Here is a 14,036-nt window from a genome sequence, read left to right on the forward strand (position 1 = left end):
CACAATCAAACCTGCTCAATGTGCTCGTTTTCACCTAGCGAGCAGGGGGAAGGCAACCTTCCATTGCAGTCACTGGAGTTTCTCCTTTAGCAGCTCAACCCAGGTTCATGAAGGCAAACTACATAACTAAATCCCATTTACTAGTCACATACATTCTCTACCCACACTAACCAGGTTAAGAGGGTCACTCAGCACATAAGCCAAGGAAGTGCTCTTTACCCCTCCTGAAGCCCTTTGAAGGCACAGATAACCCATTTATTGTCTGCTGTTACGTTTCCGCTTCAGCTGACACCATGGATAGCTGGGAACTGCTTAAACACAGTTAACTGATTAAAGATCCAGACTGATACTTTTAAGAAATATGAAACTTAATTCTTATGCAAGGGTATTGTTTATACCCTTTTGAGTTGAAAAATGACATCTTTTACAACTACACTAAACACCACACTACCAGAAAAAAGCTGATCAGCTTAACGAAGAACTGCAGAAGTTCCCCCAGTGTTTCTCTATTAAGGATCTTAATTGTGTTGATTTGAATACATGATAAATTGTATTCATCATATGGAATAGTGAAAAATATACTAGTACCAAGTACTGTACCAGCATGATGCCACGAAGACAGATATTTGCAGAAAAAAATACATACCTATAACAATTGTCTGACAGAACTGGACAAACTTCAGTTCTGCAGTGTGTTATCTTTCAGTTCTTGAATCTTTTTAATTTTTCCTGCTTTAGTGTAGAAATGAGCTTACCATGGATGGGTTAGCGCAGCACATGGACACCACAGGCAGGGATATAGAAAACGGTAAGTTTAAGTAAACAAAGTCCACACAGAGAACTTTTCCAGCATGTCTGTAGTGTCATAGTTAATAATACATGTAATCCTAACTCTTGCAGAACACAATCCTTGCGGAAAACACCTCCTAGAAGTGACTGGGTTTATTACCAGTAATGGAATGAATGAGTTACTGATCTGCTGTAACTACACTGGGAAGAGTTTGTGCTGAACAGAAGTCTAAGTATTCAGTGGTAAGCAGGGAGATTCAAGTAAGAACAAATAACTATTTAGTTCTCCTCAAAATCTGGAGGAATTACTAATTGCTAAGGAAATTACTAAGGGAGACTAACCAATTTCAACACAAAATATCTCTTTTTCTTCAATTATGCAATGTCCATAATTTATTTTCTTTCATCAGGCACTCTCAGGCAGCAGAGACTGGAAAATTGTTTTAGTTCGGCCAATGCCCTGCTTTGTGCCTATATAATGTTATGCATTAAGGTAAACCATGGAAGTATTTTATGTTCCAAAACACAAGACTGAAAATAACTTGGAGAGTTCTGAGAATGAGAGAGATGAGAAATGAGTAAGCAACATATACTTCCTTTATGTTTCCAAAGCAAACAGTAAATGCATCAAAGTAAGAACAGTAAAAAAACCCATAGTTTAGCAACAACGAAAGTACCGAGGACAAAAGTTCCAGAACTATACTGTGTAGAACAGCACAAAGAGAAACCACTTAATCTCCAGCAAGTTATGAGGACCAAATGCCAAGTACTACACAATGTTAACATCTCAAATACTGACAGAATATAAAAATCTTATAAACATTTTCCTTTGCATTGAAATACCAGTGTAAATAGAAAAATATTTTCACCAGATCTACAAATGCCTGAACTGCGTCATACAGCAGTAAGTCTCAATGAGGCAGACTCTACCATGCCAGCTGTACAACTGCTGTAGCTCTTTCATTGGCACTACACCTGTCCATGACCAGAAGGGAAGGAATATTCTGTACATTATGGCATTGCATAAGAAACCTCTCACTGTGCAGTACTCTAAATCACTACAGGCTTGTAAGTTAAGTTTTTCATCAAATCTAGAAAATCTAGTGCTGAATTAAGCAATAATGACTTGAGGCCTAGGGCACTTCTTGGGGATTAGCAACTAGCTGAGAGGAGCCGATGGCCTGAGGCACAGCTAAAGGCCAGTAACCCCCAAACATTTGTTAATGCACTAGGAAGTGTTCTGCATTTCTACTATTAATGTTATTCTGGAACATAATACAATGTTCTAACTGGAAAAAGAAAAGCATACTCAATGAAGCTGAAATGTGCAAATATTCCTGAAATATATAGTACATGCCCAATCAACTTACCTAAATCAGAACATTTAAATTATTGAAGATCTGCAGGATATCAATTCGTGAGAATTCTTTTCCAACTACAATTTTGCACCAGGATTTAATCAGTTGAACCAAGTAGTAAAACCACCATAGAAATCACAGCAGAACACCACACTATAACCAAATGTCTGAAGAACATTTGAGACAGCACAATCAAAACCATAATCATGTGTATTTATTTTTAACTAAGTTTGTCTGCCACTTTCTTTTGTTACTGGTCTCACAAATATTACCTGAAACGTAAAGAAACTTAATACTCACCCCCCTTATGTCTTTGAAGATTTTTTTTTTCCTTCAGTGTCATCCAGTATTATCGTTGAGTAAGAAACTCAAGACCTCACTGAGAATTGACAGCTCACAACTCCCAGAGCTATGGTTCCAAGTTTGTTTTGTGCAGTCCATTACAGAACAGTTTCAGAAAAGTCAGTGACTGTATTTCTAGATGCTTCTGCAGTAGTTGTTAGCTTTGGCCAACAGCCAGACTCTCACCCAGCCACTACCCCCAGGCAGGACAGGGGGAGACAATGAGAATAGGATTGAGAAAACTCTTTGGCCAACCTAAAGACAGGGAGATCACTTACCAACTACTGTTGCGGGCAAAACAGTCTTCACTTGGGTAAATTAAGTAATTGCCAATTAAAATTTCATTAGTAATTTAGATAGTGGGAAAGAAAAAGACAAACCTTAAATGAGAACCTTCTCCCCTGCCTTTCCCAGGCCTAACTTCACTCCAGACTCCTCTACCCCCTTCAAGCAGCACAGGGGGGTGCAAGGCAGTGGTGGTTATGGTCACTAGATAGCGTTTTCTCTCTGATGCTCTTTCCATCTCACTTGTCCTCTGCTCCAGCACGGGGTCTTTGTGGGCCACAGTTCATTCAGCAACATCTACCTGCTCAGGTGCAGATGCTCCACAGGTTGCCATGGATTATCTGCTGCACCATGGATCATCTCCTTTTCCTCTTGACCTTGGTCTTACTGCTGTCCGTGTCTTTTTGTTCCCTCCTCCACCTTCCAGCCAGCATTTTCTCCCCTTTTTTAATCACAGAGGTGCCACCAGGCTACTGGCTCAGCTGTGCCTTGCGCCAGGTTCACTGGAAACAGCAGTGTCTGGCACAGGCAGCCCCTGGCCCCTTCTCACAAAAGCCACCACTGCAGCCCCCTGCTACCAAAGCCTTGCCACCTGCACTTGGTGCAGCTTGCTAATTCCTCCGGCCTAAATATCTTCTTTCAGTATGAAAGTATTTACTAGAATTTAGTCACTAAAATTAGAAGTATTGTACTCTCAACTGCAGGAGAAACAGCCCAATACAAGACAAGCCACAAAAGTCACTCAAACTTTAGTTTGTTGTTAAATCCATGATCAGAAAGACATAACTGATTGCCAATAATTATAATGAAAAATCCAGTTTATGAAGCTTCACATACACAGAGCTGTGCAAGTACCATGAGTCCCATTAGAAGCAATCATGGCTTAAAGACTTTTGGTTTACTCTGCATCTCTTCTGTGGTTTAAATATAGCTCCAGAGAATCTATAGATTTAAATTAACACAAGTATGGCAGTTCCTTTTCTAAACTAACATGATTTAGTCATACAATTTAAAGAGTAATTTAATTTTCAGAAAATACACACAGCTTGCTTTCACCAACACCTTAGCAATATCTTTACATTCTACTCACAGAAGTCTTCAACTTGACTATCACTTAAAAATTCAAATTCAACACAAGGAAGAAGGCAAAGAAATGATATCGGAACAATGTTTAAAAAAAAGGAAAAAAATTGCAAATGACATTTGACAGAAAAATTACCTGATTATCATATCTAAGAGACTGTGTTCCAACCAAAAATCTTATTGCATCTGTTTCTGCTGTCTGAGGTGTTAAAGCTCGTGCCTATGGAAGAAGAAAGCCATTAGATAAGTCCAATTAATACAATCCATTAATTTCAGCAAAAATCTTGAAGTTTACATATCGATTATAATTTTAAGCATTATACTCTTACAATCTGCAGACTTTCCAGTTCTTTCTGTTTATTTCATTTAATACATTTTTTTGTATGCAGTTTCTCACATTTGTGATGTGTGTGTAACATACAGGTGCTAAGTACATCATCTGGCCTTCATTGTGACAGTGATAATGTTCAATATTATAAAAAAAATATATCAATAAAACTCCATAGGACAGTGGACAATTCTTAAATACATTAGCTACAAGATCCAATAAAGAGGCTGCTCTTGCAGGAGTTTTCACACCATTCAGACTGATGATACCTGTATAAAAATTAATTCTTTTTCTCGCCATTAACCACCACGTTTAGAAGAAAGTTAAAAAACAAATCCCTTCTTTTCTACTTCAGGCCACTAGGGATAAGAATTGGCTGAATAATCGGAGAAATAATTTGTTATTTACCCATCAAAATTTTGTCATAATCTTATTGTTTTGTTGTATTATTGTTATGAGAATGCTAGACTCTGCCTTGCTTCTTCAACTTGCACCAACTACAGCCTTGGAAGAAGCAAAACAAACCAGTTAAGGGCCATGGGAGACACTGAGAAAAAGTATGGCTTGAACTAAAACCACAATTGCTAGTTTGCACTAGTCATTAGTAGAGACTACCTAAGCAAATTTTCCGTGAGAGGTAAACTAACACTCAGGGGCACTTCTGGCAGCTCTAAGTAAACTGTGAGGAGTATCCACCAATTCCCCATGCAAAAGATAACCTAATGTTATTGTTCAATATTAATTTTTTGTCAAAACAGAAAACAAGCCTTTGCAATTTATACCCTATTTAACATAAAATAGTTCAGATCTCTTCAGACACTACTGCCTGTATTACAAGCAAACGGTTTAGAGATTTTCAGTTAACTGCTGAATTGCCCTTTTACTGCCATCCCATTTTGCAGGTAGCTAATGATTACTTTCTGGATTCAGGAACATTTAACTTATAAATATAGTTCTGATTGAAACTTACTTTTCAATTAATATCAGAAAGAAGCCTAGAAGCTTGGAAGGGAATATTTGAAATGCATTATACCACAATACATACATTTAGAACAATTTCATTACAGAATAGCAATTTGAAGATATATGATTTTTCTTAAATAAGGCAAAGGAATCCAAGCCCTTGTCTGGTAGTAACAATAAAAATAAACTCATTTTTCAGAATAAGCTCTGAATTCCTACAGAGCAGACATTTCTTACCTTGCATCTGAAATGTGTGATTTAGGCAATGTATTACTTTGCTTAAGATTGAGCATAAGAGTTTAAAAATGCAATGAGCTTAGTAAGTACGGGCTAGTAGCGTAACATTTATATAGAAAAAAGCACTACAGAACACAATTCAGTGAGTAGTTTGTGTTCAAAGTATACTCAAAAGCAGATCAGATCAGTATGAATCCGTGCCAATTTGTTTGTACTCCCTATTTATGCAGCACTTAACTACAACAAGCCTAGACAGCGTTTCTGATTGACAGAAACAACTTAAGTTCTCCAAGAAGACTGCAGAAAAGCTTTTATTTTGTCTTGAACAGGATTTACATTTGCAGATCTTCGGCGCGAGCTCCTTTTCTTTTCAGATCTACTTTCAATTATTTTGAAGAGAACACTAGAAATAAGCAAACAGCTATGTATCTCTTTCAATCAAGCGTCTGTTGTTTCTCCTTCTCTGACTTTCAGAAAACTCCAAGATATTCAACAAAATAAAGAAATAAAGGGGGACTGACACCTTTTAAAACCTTTCAAGTAGGCCTTATCATGCTGCTTTCAAAAAAAAAAAAAAAAAAAAAAATTGCATCAGGTAAGACACAAAGCGCCCAAAATAAAATTATGTCAATACACGTTAACAATTTTGTCATCAGCTTCTATCTCTTCTTTAAAATATTTTTCTATTATTTCCTGTTTGGCAGGGGGACAAAACATAAAATCAAAAGCCTGAGAAAAATATTTAAATACATTTCACAACAAGAAACACAAATTGTTTATCCTCTGTCATAAAAAGACTACAATATCTATAGAATGCAAGGTTCAAACTCATCAAGCATTCATAAATCAGGAATATCTGATTCATAACAAATAACAGTACGATGGACTTTCAGTTGTCTCTGGCACAAATTTTGCTTACTTTGAGTTACTTTTATAGAAACAGAAATTATTTCAGCAGATGAAGATGCTGAATAACCGTTATGATAAACAACATAACTGAATTTGGAGCGCTGTGAATATCAAGAGTGCCTTAAGTTTGTCACCTTGTACTGTAACCTGTCAGAGCAGGTTGCAAACAACATCTTTCACAAAAGCATCCTGCTTCATGACTGCAGCTACTAGATAGAAAATAAATAAAAAGGTTATTATAATGAATAATCTAAACCAATAGGACTTACTATTTTTGTAAAAAGTCAGCACCCACAGAACACTGAAGTGCATATAGCCCCAAATAGAGTTTGCTACACAAGGTATTAAAGTATTATTTACTAAAAAAAATTGCCATGATTCACAGAAAATACCTAGAACACACATCTATAAGATGCAGTAAGAAAACAAGTCATCCTTACACACACTGTCACAGCAAAGCCCCACATAACTGATGCTTCTAGACAAAGCAACAACATATGTAATCAGATCATTTCATTCTTAAAGGAGTCCTAAAGCTAGGAAAAAAATATTAGCAAGCAAAGATAAAACATCATGAACGGCAAAGCACCTTTTGGTTACACTGCTAAATTTCATATTCACCAACAGTTCTATGAGGAAATGTGCATGATTTAGTGATACTGGAGGAATTTTACCAGTGTGGTTAACTAACTGTAAACGTTGCAACTAACATATCCATGACATTGTCGAGCTGTACAACACTGTATTATGTAGTTTAGTTACTAGTAGAACACTGTATTGTATAGTTTAGCTACTAATAAAATAAGAACTGGTCCAAAACAGACACATAAGCCAAAAGTGCTGAAACAGGGACAGAGGAAGAGAAGGTCATGAAAAGGATGAGAAGAAGAGAAAGATGACAAAGATGATGAAGAAAGGATGAAGATGTCCCAAACTACCACCAGAGGATCCCCAACCTGTTCGGCCACACATGTGTAGTAAGAGTTATTTATGATAAATAGTTCTTGGAACAGTAATGAATACACTTGTAGTTTTTGTAGTCATAAATATGTATAGATTGGCCATATAAAAAGTGAACAAAGTTGGTATGCACGTTGGGCAGAACTTATCCCCTGTGCATCTGGCGCCAAAAACAAACAATGTCTGCTTTCTAACAGTCCAAACCAGGTATTAGAGAGTTTTGTCTCTGTTTTTTTGGTATCAAAAATAGGTAGTTTTATAGAATGTGACAACAAAGCCTTAACTATAAGTCCACTGTAAAAATAGCCATTTTTATGCAATGCAAAGGGCATGCAAAACCCTAGAATATAACCATGACAAACAGCAGCATAAAGCAGAAGAAACAGCAATCACTGTGCCAGAATGCAGGGAAGACGTCATGTCCACGCCTACACCAAGCTCAGTGGGATGTTGGGCAAAAATCACCTTCAACCTTCCCCTGACAATTTAGACCACCTGCAGAATAATGAAACCTCTGAGAGAAATAAATAGAACAGAGCCTGCAGAGAGAAAGGCCCTTGACAACAGCAAGAGACGATCCAGCGGAACATGATGACAAACCTCAATAAGATAAAGAAGGTTGGTTTAAAGCAAGTGCATCATGGAACTGTGATGCACTGAATCTCTACCCTTTGTTCCTAAGTTCTCCTGAAACTTTCCTTTATTGAATTCTTTTGAAATACCAGCCAAATGCACAAAATTACTTTTTTAGACTGTTGCCATTTAGGGCATTAATAGGCAAAGGAAAAAGGATCATTACTTCTTCAAAACATATTTTGTCTTGCTGATGCATTGCACTGCTTTGACATCAGCAAACGGGAAAACATGCACTGACACAAACATCTGAATATTTGTATTACATTTAATATAATCAAAAGAATTTCTGCAACCCATACATCATTTAAAATTAATGCAATCAATCTGTACTAACCAGCAGTAAACTTGCCATACAAAATGTAAAGGACACAGTATTCTGCCCATGGCCCCCAAATCTGACTTATTTGACCATCTGCTTCTGCCGAAACCCAGAAATAACATACTGCTACTTTGGGGGTGGTGTGGGGGCAGAAAGAAATGGCTGGCTTTGCCAGTGCCTCATTCTAGAGAAAAAATACAAGTTCCCTGTCCCCCCAGAGAAGCCCCTGTCTGCTAATGTCATGAATATTATTTTTGCCTTCTGGCATAATTTCAAGTAGGTATACTTTGATAATTACTTACATAGGACAGCCTTGTTTCTCTCACCACAGTAGGAGACCCTCTGTCACTGACTGTAGTAAGACGCAGTGGCTCTATCAGTGGAAAGGCTGGCAGCGCACATGCTCAGGTGACCTTCAGTGCTCTCAGACAGCTGTTTTCAAGTCTTGCACAGCACAAGAATTCCCACCACTCATGTGTTCAGTGCACTGACCCTATTTCAAAGGCTGACAAATTCCGTAAGCCCTCACAGCAACAGAAACAACCCTCACACAAAACCTTGTGTAGCACAATTATCCTTAAAGATCCCATTCATTTATCATGAGTCACAATGGTAACAATCATCTTTAATAGTTCCTTCAAGTTCACATAACTGTATCTTGATACTGTCATTAGTCTGTACTGCACCTAACATTACCAAGATCCTGCTAATTGCACTTGAGGGTCCTAGAAGAAATAGTTTCCACCTGATCCACTTCATGCATTGTGAAGATCTTTGGGGGATTAGTTAGGAGAGTTTTGTCAATTACCTACTTTTGTTCCCCTAGGAAAACTTTAAACCAAACAGTATGTTAGATTCAAGTTCCCTAAGAAGTCCTCCCACTACAACGCTGCCCTCAAGAAGGGTCCTGAAGAGAGTCAGACAGGAAAATAATTGAGAGAATAGACACTCCGCTTGGATTAAAATATACAGGATTGGCACTCATGAGGCAAGCAATCTTAGAAAAGAAAGAGGACAGAGACAAAAACTGGGAATTTCACTAAGACACTATCATGCAGCTTCTTGAACTGATTCGATTTTCAAAAGAAATCCTCCAAAGACATAAAATCATCTAGGTGTGCTGACCACACTATTTCTCATTCAAGCCAGGATGCTGTTGGCCTTCTTGGCCACCTGGGCACACCGCTGGCTCATGTTCAGCCGGCCATCAGCCAGCACCCCCAGGTCCTTTCCCACCTGGCAGCTTTCCAGCTGCTCTTCCCCAAGCCTGTAGCATTGCCTGGGGTTGCTGACTGCAGGACCCGGCACTTCTCCTTGTTGAACCTCGTACAACTGGCCTCGGCCCATCAGTCCATCCTGTCCAGACCCCTCTGCAGAGCCTTCCTGCCATCAAGAAGATCAACACTTCCCCCCAACTTAGTGTCCTCTGCAAACTTACTGAGGGTGCACTTGATCCCCTCATCCAGATAACTTAAAATTTTAAGAGCACTGGCCCCAATACTGACCCATGTGGAACACCACTTGTGACCAGACACCAGCTGGATGTAATTCCATTCACAACCACTCTTTGGGTGATCTGAAGCTGTAGATAGGAATTTTGATAAATTCTGTTTATGCCATTCTCTCTTGTCCTACAGAAGACCACAAAAGCTCTCCCAGGGAAGAGAACACCACTGCCCAACAGGAGCCATATGCTCCACACCTGCTCTACTCCCATACTGGGAACTCAGCTAAGACAGAGGCAGCACAGGTTTCCCTGGGTACTGTGCAAGTGACACACACCCTCCTAAAAAGTCCCCTTTGTCTCCTCCTTCTAATAAATCTACGGCTGCTTTCTACTCCATCAAACGTAGGACAACTGAGCTATTCTCAATACATACTAATATTACACATATACACACATTGTATGAGACCTGTAACCAACTTATTTCAGTTGGTATACTGCACTGCTTTAAGATAAGAAGTCACATTTGACTCTAGGGAAATTAAGTTTCACCTTACTCTAACTAACAGGCAAGTCCTAAAAGTCAATAGTCTCTGTTGAAATTCACAAGACCTGTTAACCACTAACTGACAATACAATATGGGCCAAGTATTTCTTATTCAAGAAGCACGACAGGACCATAACACAGTACACAAACTCTGACAAAGCATTACTGTACTTTTTTTAAGCCTGCTTCAGCCAGCCCCTGCCTCAGGGTGCAGCTGCAGTTGCCCTTGTGTAGTACAGCTCTGTGGTCAGCCAGCAGGCTTTCTGCTGTCCTTCCCTGCTGCTCATTAAGCTTCTCTCTTGCAAGTCTGTGTACTTTTGACATGTAACATCCAGTAGGAGTATCTGGCATAATGAAATTCATCTCGGTATTGTGGTATCCCTAAAACCCATTAAATGTGCCAAATACATGCTCCATAACTATCACTCTCTGGCACAAGTAATGTTCTTACTCCCACCCCCCATGACGCTGTCTAGCTTCTGCACACTTTTAAACAAGCAAGATTTAGGCTTTCCCCACAAGAACCACAGCTGGCATTGCAACTGAGCCAAAATATCTCTCCTGGAAAGCACCCCTTCACACAGCAAATTTCCAGGGGTATAAGCATCATCCACTCATTGTTAAACTAAGACAAATATAGTATTTTGAGACATTCAGTAGTGCTTACAGACCTACTCAAAACATCACTGCTTAAATACTCAAAGAATAGGACGGGGAAAATCTTGAATCCCTGAAAATGAAAGCCTATTCAACACAGGGTAAATACCCCAGGTTATATAGTAAACATAGGTCAACCTATGGACAAGAAGCACATAATTTCACTGACAAAAAAAGCACTTGTCGACATCCCTAGGACCCTATTTAGCATATTCTCATAATTCAGGGTACTGGTAAAGTCTACCAAGGTTCATTTCAGAAGAACAACCTTTGAGTACTTAAGTGTTCTGCAACTACTGCTGCTGCCCTGTATTCATCATCATGAGCTGCAGTCACATCACTCAGGCCTCACTTCAAGCTGCATCTCACATTTTTCACTCACCACTGACTCTAATTTTCTCTTTTTCACTTCAGTTCGATGATCAGAGCAACCACGGTGGCATATCAGGGCGTTTTGGTTTGGTTTTTTGGGGGTTTTTTTGTTTTTTTTTTTTAAAAAAAAAAAGGTCACAAAGAATAACACCCTCTAAAATTCACAGAGATGTTACATATCTGTACAAAGTTCCTAAAAGTTCCTATAGCTCACAGACATGCTGAAGAGATAAAAACCCACTCCAGGAAACATTTTTGGGGTATTGCAAATGTTATAAACAGCACACAAAAAAAATTGCCACCATCCAGTAAAACAGTGGGAACTAACCAAGTCAAAAGTTTAAGTACTCATGCAGAAAACTGAATTAATCCCTAGTTTTAATCTTGTTTTGCTTTAGCTTCCCCTTCCACCATGAAAAAAGAGCCCAAAAAACACAACAAAACCCAAACTGCTTCTCACTGTTACTTGGTAAGTTTTTGAACAGTAGTTGCACATGCTAAGTAATTATACAGAGTTGTGTAAGGGCTCAGGATTTCCATTCTCATGTGTCAAAACTGCAAGTGATGTGGTTTTCCTACATAACAATTTCCTGTTCCATTAAGCCTTTTTTTGATGAAAGCTGGATTAAAAGAAGAGATATTTATATTTGTTCGTTATTCTAAGTTATTTTACTTATGCCAATATATCAAAACACATTTTGGGCATAAAAATTAACGGAAAACCTGCAGAAATAATTTCACATTAGTTGGTGGGCAGCAGCCTAGGAGAAAACAGCTTCATGTTATTATAAACCTGGCCACACTGGATCTGACAAAAGGCATATTTGCACTGCTACATTTTCTTTGGCAACGGCCAAAGACAGATCCTTATTGACTGCTGGAGGCACACGTAGCTTCTTAGCCTACAATCCCTCATGTAGCTTCTAGATGCCATGGTTTTGTGACATACAATTTTTATCTGTAACAAGACTACTAAGATCCCTCCCTCTTTTTAAATATTTTATAATTGCAAATCTCAGTTTTCAATAGGCTTTCATAGAGCTGAAGTAAATATCAGAAACAATAAAACAAACAAAAAAACCCAAACATAAGAAACAACAAAATTCTTCAAACAGAGCTGAAAAATGAGTGTAAAGAGATGCTTTCAGTCACAGTGCTTCTGACACACTGGATGATGCAGTAATGATGCAGCTAGCTATTATTGTCTAGAAACACCGAAGAAAGCAGGCTTACAAAGAATAATATTCTGTCTTACTAGACCTAGAGATGCAAGTTGGAAAAACCAAGCCACTTTTAAGTTAAAGTCTCTCAATCACAGCCTTTTTCAGAAAGCATAGAAATGCAATTTATTTTAAAGCCACACTGGCAGTTAACAGAGATCAAAAATAGTACCTTCAGGTCTAAATTCCTTTTCCAACTTAGCCATAAATCATCTTTTCTTTCCTCACCTTCTCCTTAAATGATCTGCATTAATTGAAATTTCCTTTTATTACAGCCACTTTCTTAGTCCTTTTGCTTTATCCTCCCACCAGACAGCCCTGTTCCATACTTGGCAGAAGAGATAAGTAGGAGTTGTATGATTTGGGGCAATGGGGGGTACAGGTCCATGTAGGCCCCAACACACTGGCTAGCCTTCCAAAATTTCAAGAACACTTATTATCTATGACCTACTAGAAAGAAGCCATGAATCTTATTAATTACAGGATAAATATTCTATTCTGCATAAGTTTAAGTTTTGTTAATTTTGAAGTGTGAGTTACAGCCGCCTCTAGCCAATCACAAAATGACAGCATATTATCAGACTTCCGTAGGTTCAACATTTGGTACAGGTGACTATTACACACTAGCTCCTACACAAGAAGAAAACCAAGTATTTGCTAAGGAGACCTATTGGTATATTCAAGAGTACACAAGTCAGTAATGAGGACACCCAAACCTGTTACAAAGAAGCTTTGTATTTTACTTTGTACAAGCATTTTTATAAATGTGCATGTGTACATATTTATTTTACTACACCTACTGAATGAACACATTGCTCTCTGAGGCTGCAGAAGAAACACAGCGCCTCCTATTACTGCTATAATGGCAACAACGACAAGCCAGCTGTTGCCAAAGAGAACACGTAACCACCGAGTAAAAAACCCTGTTGGGGGAAAGAACCATGAATTAGGGTCCCTCTCACCCATCCAACTACCAAGCTCTTTATTTTCCCAGAACCTGTAGAAACTTTATTAAATGCGAGACCTGTGTTCTTGTATGAAGCTTAAGCCAAGTTAGACAGCCCCATTTCCTCATAGCCATAAACACAAATATAACGGACAAATTTGTCCCATGCGACAAATGCACAGACATGGAACCCTCAGCAAGAGATCCCACAAACATCAAGTAGCTTTATAATGGGGTAAGCTCTACCAACTAAAATTTGCAATTCACTGAAAACAGTTTCATGTTCTTGCCTTACAAGAGCTGTTTTGGGGATGGATGGGTGGTGTGTGTTCCTAATTTCTGGAAAGAAAAAAACACCCTCTAGAATCTCTTGGAGACTGCCGGTATTTTCCCATCACCCCAGAGCCAAAGGCTTCTGCAGAGGCGGGCCAGGGCCGGGGCCGGAGCAGGGGCTCTCTCCAGCCAGGCTGCACACAACCATGATGAAAACAGCCCCTGCCCCAGCCCCTGCCCCCACACCGACGCACCTGCCCTGGAAACTGCAAGTTTCAGAGCAGGGACCAACTCCCGCTCCCCGCTCAGGTACCTTTAAAATCCCCAACGCGACAGGCAAGTGCCAAGAATCACGAAAATCCAGCGGT

General features: G+C 39.0%; 1 protein-coding gene across 1 annotated transcript in view; it reads right to left on the reverse strand.

Annotated features, from left to right (window-relative positions):
• EIPR1 (EARP complex and GARP complex interacting protein 1) overlaps nt 1-14,036 on the reverse strand; it is an 89,503-nt gene that overhangs the window by 75,144 nt on the left and 323 nt on the right. The window contains exon 2 of the mRNA XM_055713866.1: nt 3,994-4,077. Coding sequence (XP_055569841.1) covers nt 3,994-4,077 — 84 coding nt within the window. The remainder of the gene's footprint in view (nt 1-3,993; nt 4,078-14,036) is intronic.

The sequence above is a fragment of the Falco cherrug genome, chromosome 6 (genome assembly GCF_023634085.1).
Source record: "Falco cherrug isolate bFalChe1 chromosome 6, bFalChe1.pri, whole genome shotgun sequence".
Lineage (NCBI taxonomy): Eukaryota > Metazoa > Chordata > Aves > Falconiformes > Falconidae > Falco > Falco cherrug.